The sequence below is a fragment of the Dipteris shenzhenensis genome, chromosome 9 (assembly GCF_047967505.1).
Source record: "Dipteris shenzhenensis isolate YYH24624 ecotype China chromosome 9, Dip_SZ_1.0, whole genome shotgun sequence".
Classification (NCBI taxonomy): Eukaryota; Viridiplantae; Streptophyta; class Polypodiopsida; order Gleicheniales; family Dipteridaceae; genus Dipteris; species Dipteris shenzhenensis.
The window spans coordinates 43,104,157-43,108,157 of NC_141604.1; the positions used below are offsets into that span (position 1 = coordinate 43,104,157).

Consider the following 4,001-nt stretch of genomic DNA (forward strand, 5'->3'; position numbering starts at 1 on the left):
ATGCAATCTGTTCAAATCATCGACTTAATATCCTGTGTCTGTTCAACGTCGAGACACAGTGATAAACATACAATCACTGCTGCAGAGAGACGCCAGTGGTTGAGTTCCGTAGATGGCAGCTGCTGGCCAGGTTCAAAGCTTGCAGATTAGGAAGAAGCACGCTGCATACCGCTGTTCCAGACTCCAGAGCAGATGCTTGTGAGCTCAAAAGGCATGCAGCATCTTGTTCTGAATTTTCAAAATTCTCGACCGTCAACAGCAGTGCTGTCAATTGCCAAATCGCCATCCCCGCGTTTCAAGCTTGCTCTTCACGGGATGCTACTCACAACCTTGTGATTGCTGACGCTCTGATTTCATCTATCGTCTTGGCGCTCTCACATTTCATCTAAGTCTTCTTCCTCTCGTCGATACCCAATATATCTTACCGCAGCCTCCCAGTCATCATCGTCCTCAGTACCCGACCTTTACCCCTCGCTCTCCTGCAAGCCTGCACGGACCACGGTGCACACCTCTCATCCCTCTCAAGCTTTGGGACCTCCCCGCCCTTGGCTCCCCTTCCCATGCTCCTCATCAGTCCACCCCTCCGTATCCTTCCTACCCCTGGAACGCCTTTTAGCTCTCTGTCCAGCGGATCTCTTTCCAACTTGAGTCCAAGTCTCCTCCCGAGTCACCACCTCCTTTCTAAAATCTTTCTTGCCCTTTGTCCCGGCCTCGTGGTTCATCAGCTTTCCAGTCGTGACGCCGTCTTTAGACTTTGCTACCTCGTGCTTCGGCGAGTCTTTCAACTCCTTTCAGCATCCTTCGTTTACGCCCTAACCTCCCGGTTTCCCGCTACTGCCCTTCAAAATGAACTGGCGATAGACGGAGAGATCACACTCACAGGTGGAGCTTTTGAACAAGCTCTCATGCACAGTTGTTGCCCCGTCGTCTGTCTTGTCAATATCCAGATGGTTGAATGGTTTCGACCTGTAACGCCTTCAACCCTCTGCTTACCTCTCACTCCCCTTCTTTAACAATCGCGGTGCCGCATGGACCCGTAGAGCGTCCTGCCTTCTTGCTCTAGTACTCTCTTGGCGGACATAGTGCTTACCTCTCCAGCGGAAGGCTAGATCGTGTTCTGAATATAGTTCTGGGCGGCTCTTTATGTCACAACACGATACTGCTCCAATCTCTCCAGATTTACTGTCCATAAGTTTTAGCGACGCTAACTGTTAAAAGCAAGCGTTCTGCAAGGTTCAGCAACTGTGTACGTTCCAGATGATGTTCCCTCTTCTCTCCGTGCTTTCTCGACCAATTCAGGTTCTTGCAGGATCGGAACTAGATGATTCACCCGTTTCTTTGAGATCCCCAGGATTGGCTCATAAGAATTTCAGGAAGTTGAACTCAAGCAGTCCCAACACACAGGTTAGCCCAAGTATAGTGGTAATCATCATTGTTCTCACTATCATTTTCTTCTTATCGGCCTTTCTCCATCTGCTGATTCGATGGCTCGCAAGGAATCAGCGGAGGAATCCTGGTGCAATAGTTACCCTCACAGCATTGCAAGGGCAACTACAGCAGCTGTTTCATATACAGGATTCAGGAATCGAGCAGGCTTTAATTGACGCCCTGCCAGTTTTCGTTTACAAGACGGTCACAGGGTTGAAGGAAGGCGCGGACTGCGCGATTTGCTTGTGCGAATTCCAGAGTGAGGATCGTTTGCGCCTGTTACCGAGCTGCAGTCATGCCTTCCATACAGAGTGTATTGATACATGGCTTCTTTCGCATTCGACTTGCCCTCTGTGTCGTCGGGGCGTACAGCCAGAATGCTGGGATCTGCCCACGTCCAGACAAGCTGGGTTGTTGTTAGATTCTTGTTCAAGCAGCGTGCAGCTTGGCTGTGATGAAAGGGGCGGAGAGCTCCAAGCTGGAGCGGCACAAAGGGGACAAAGGCTTGACCGTAATGAATTTTCAGAGGTGGATGCAAGCAGATCACGCCTTGAACATAATGAATTTTCGGAGTCAGGGGCAAGCAGATCACGGAGTGACGAAGGTATTCATGCAATCGACTCACGGCGTCACAGCCAGCCGCTAGGGAACAGCAGCATTGTGATTGCGGAAGGATTTGACTCGCGAGAGTTGGGGCGTGGTTCAGTCTATGATAGTGGACGAAGGGTAGCGGTTCAGCTTGGTAGATGCAGGATGATAGAACAAGGCGGCGGCAGAGAAGGCGCATCTTGCAGGTCTTACTCCAAAGGTTCATACGAGTACGTGGTTGATCCGTCCAACCTCGAAGTAGTCATAGATACCACTACTACTACTTACAGGCCAAGCACTGTGAGCTCCAGACGGCTAGACGTCCTGAGTTTCCGTCGGGCGAGCCTGTCCACGGACGGTAAAGAGATATGCATGTCTCCTTTAAGCAGCCAGAGCACAACCTCGTGTTGGGCGAGTGCAAGCTTCAGAAGATTTCTATCGGCAGAGGAAAAGGTTGCGCCAGCAGATATCACAGGAGCCGAAGCTTCACTCTCCGATTTGTCGAACACTTGGGTGGCTGTGGAAGTAGAATCGACTGCTACATCGACAAGGGCCGATGCAGGAAGCGAGACCGCATCGTCTCCAGAGACGAATGGAAGAGGGTCAGTCTCCGTGCAAGGTGAAGGAACGATGGCAGGCAAAGTGGTGCTAATGCCGTGCGATCCATGGAAACGAGCGGTGTCGTTCAGGCTGCCGTCTGCTGCGACCAATGCGAGGCTGAAGGCAAGCGGGAGCAGGCGAGCATTGTCTGAGACGGAGGTGGCGATGGGGTGGGAAGAGGAGGATGCATCGTCACAAGGAGCTCGCGAGCTTGCGGGCCTAAGATCTGTTGCAAGAGAAGATACAGCAAGCTGCAGGTCAGCTTATAGGCATCCTTCATCGAGCCTTGCCATTTTGGACTGGTTAGTTGGATGGCAAAAACGCACTGTTCATCCTGCAATCCATGCCAATCCTGTCGAGCTTCCTTGAGATCTCTCATCACTTAACTCTACGTAAACTTGAGATGTCTTATCAGTTTCTTATAAGATTGCTACATCGGTTTGATCCCTAAATTTTGAGATCTCTCAATCATATCTGCTTTGATCACTATAGCACTCGTTGAATTTTTCATCATAGAGCTTCCTGTTGGCTGCGAGTTGTGTTCCTTTCCTCCTGAAGTACGCATTGTGATCAGTCGACCTTCATGATGCATAATTCATCCAAGACATGTAACCAGCGGCCTTTCATCAAAGCTCACACTCTCCAGGTTTCTTGAACCAATGACAAACGTTATCCTTCTGTTTCACACAGTTTCAAGGACAGTTAACCACGTTATCGATGGCATATAACCAGTAGGTAAAATCAACGATTGCAGAAATTTCTTATGCTTCTTCAAGTTGTACAAACGTTCTCCTTTCGTTTTACACAGTACAACAAACGTTCTTTCGTTTTACACAGCTTCAAAGGGCAGTTCATGTATAGTTGCTTCAAATTGTAACGTTCTCCTTTCGTTTTACAAGGATAGTTCGGATTTAACGTTCTCCTTTCGTAGTTAATAAATGACTTGCAAGGACATTATTCTCGATTCCACTGATCAGTTGTAGTTAATAAACGACTTGCAAGGACATTATGCTCGATTCCAGTGATCAGTTGTAGATGCTATTTAATGGAGACATTAAATGAGGTTGTATAGTTGTACAGATTCTATATAGACCAGATGCTAATTACGATTGCGCCGCGAGATTGTCTCCAAATCGATCGATCTTTCCCAATTTGAACGATTTCTCATTGCTCAAAACTTTTTGGCGTCATAAGAAATGCGCATTGATCTCAATTTTACGCCCCGGTATTAAGAACTGCGTGTTTTCTTCTCGCTTCCTTAAACTTACTTTAAACCAATGCTACTCGTAGGGAAAAACTAATGCCCAATGTTGCATATTGTAGTCTAAAGTTTGGTTCGAATGCTCACAAATCCATTGACCTGATCAAGAGAAAAAAATGGGGAA

General features: G+C 48.2%; 1 protein-coding gene across 1 annotated transcript; it reads left to right on the forward strand.

Annotated features, from left to right (window-relative positions):
- The first annotated feature begins 231 nt into the window (after positions 1-231).
- LOC147898675 (uncharacterized) lies at positions 232-3,445 on the forward strand. Its single transcript, XM_087379391.1, has one exon. It carries the CDS (start codon positions 1,258-1,260, stop codon positions 2,983-2,985), a length of 1,728 nt encoding a protein of 575 aa, XP_087235517.1. The 5' UTR covers positions 232-1,257; the 3' UTR covers positions 2,986-3,445.
- The last annotated feature ends 556 nt before the right edge of the window (positions 3,446-4,001 follow it).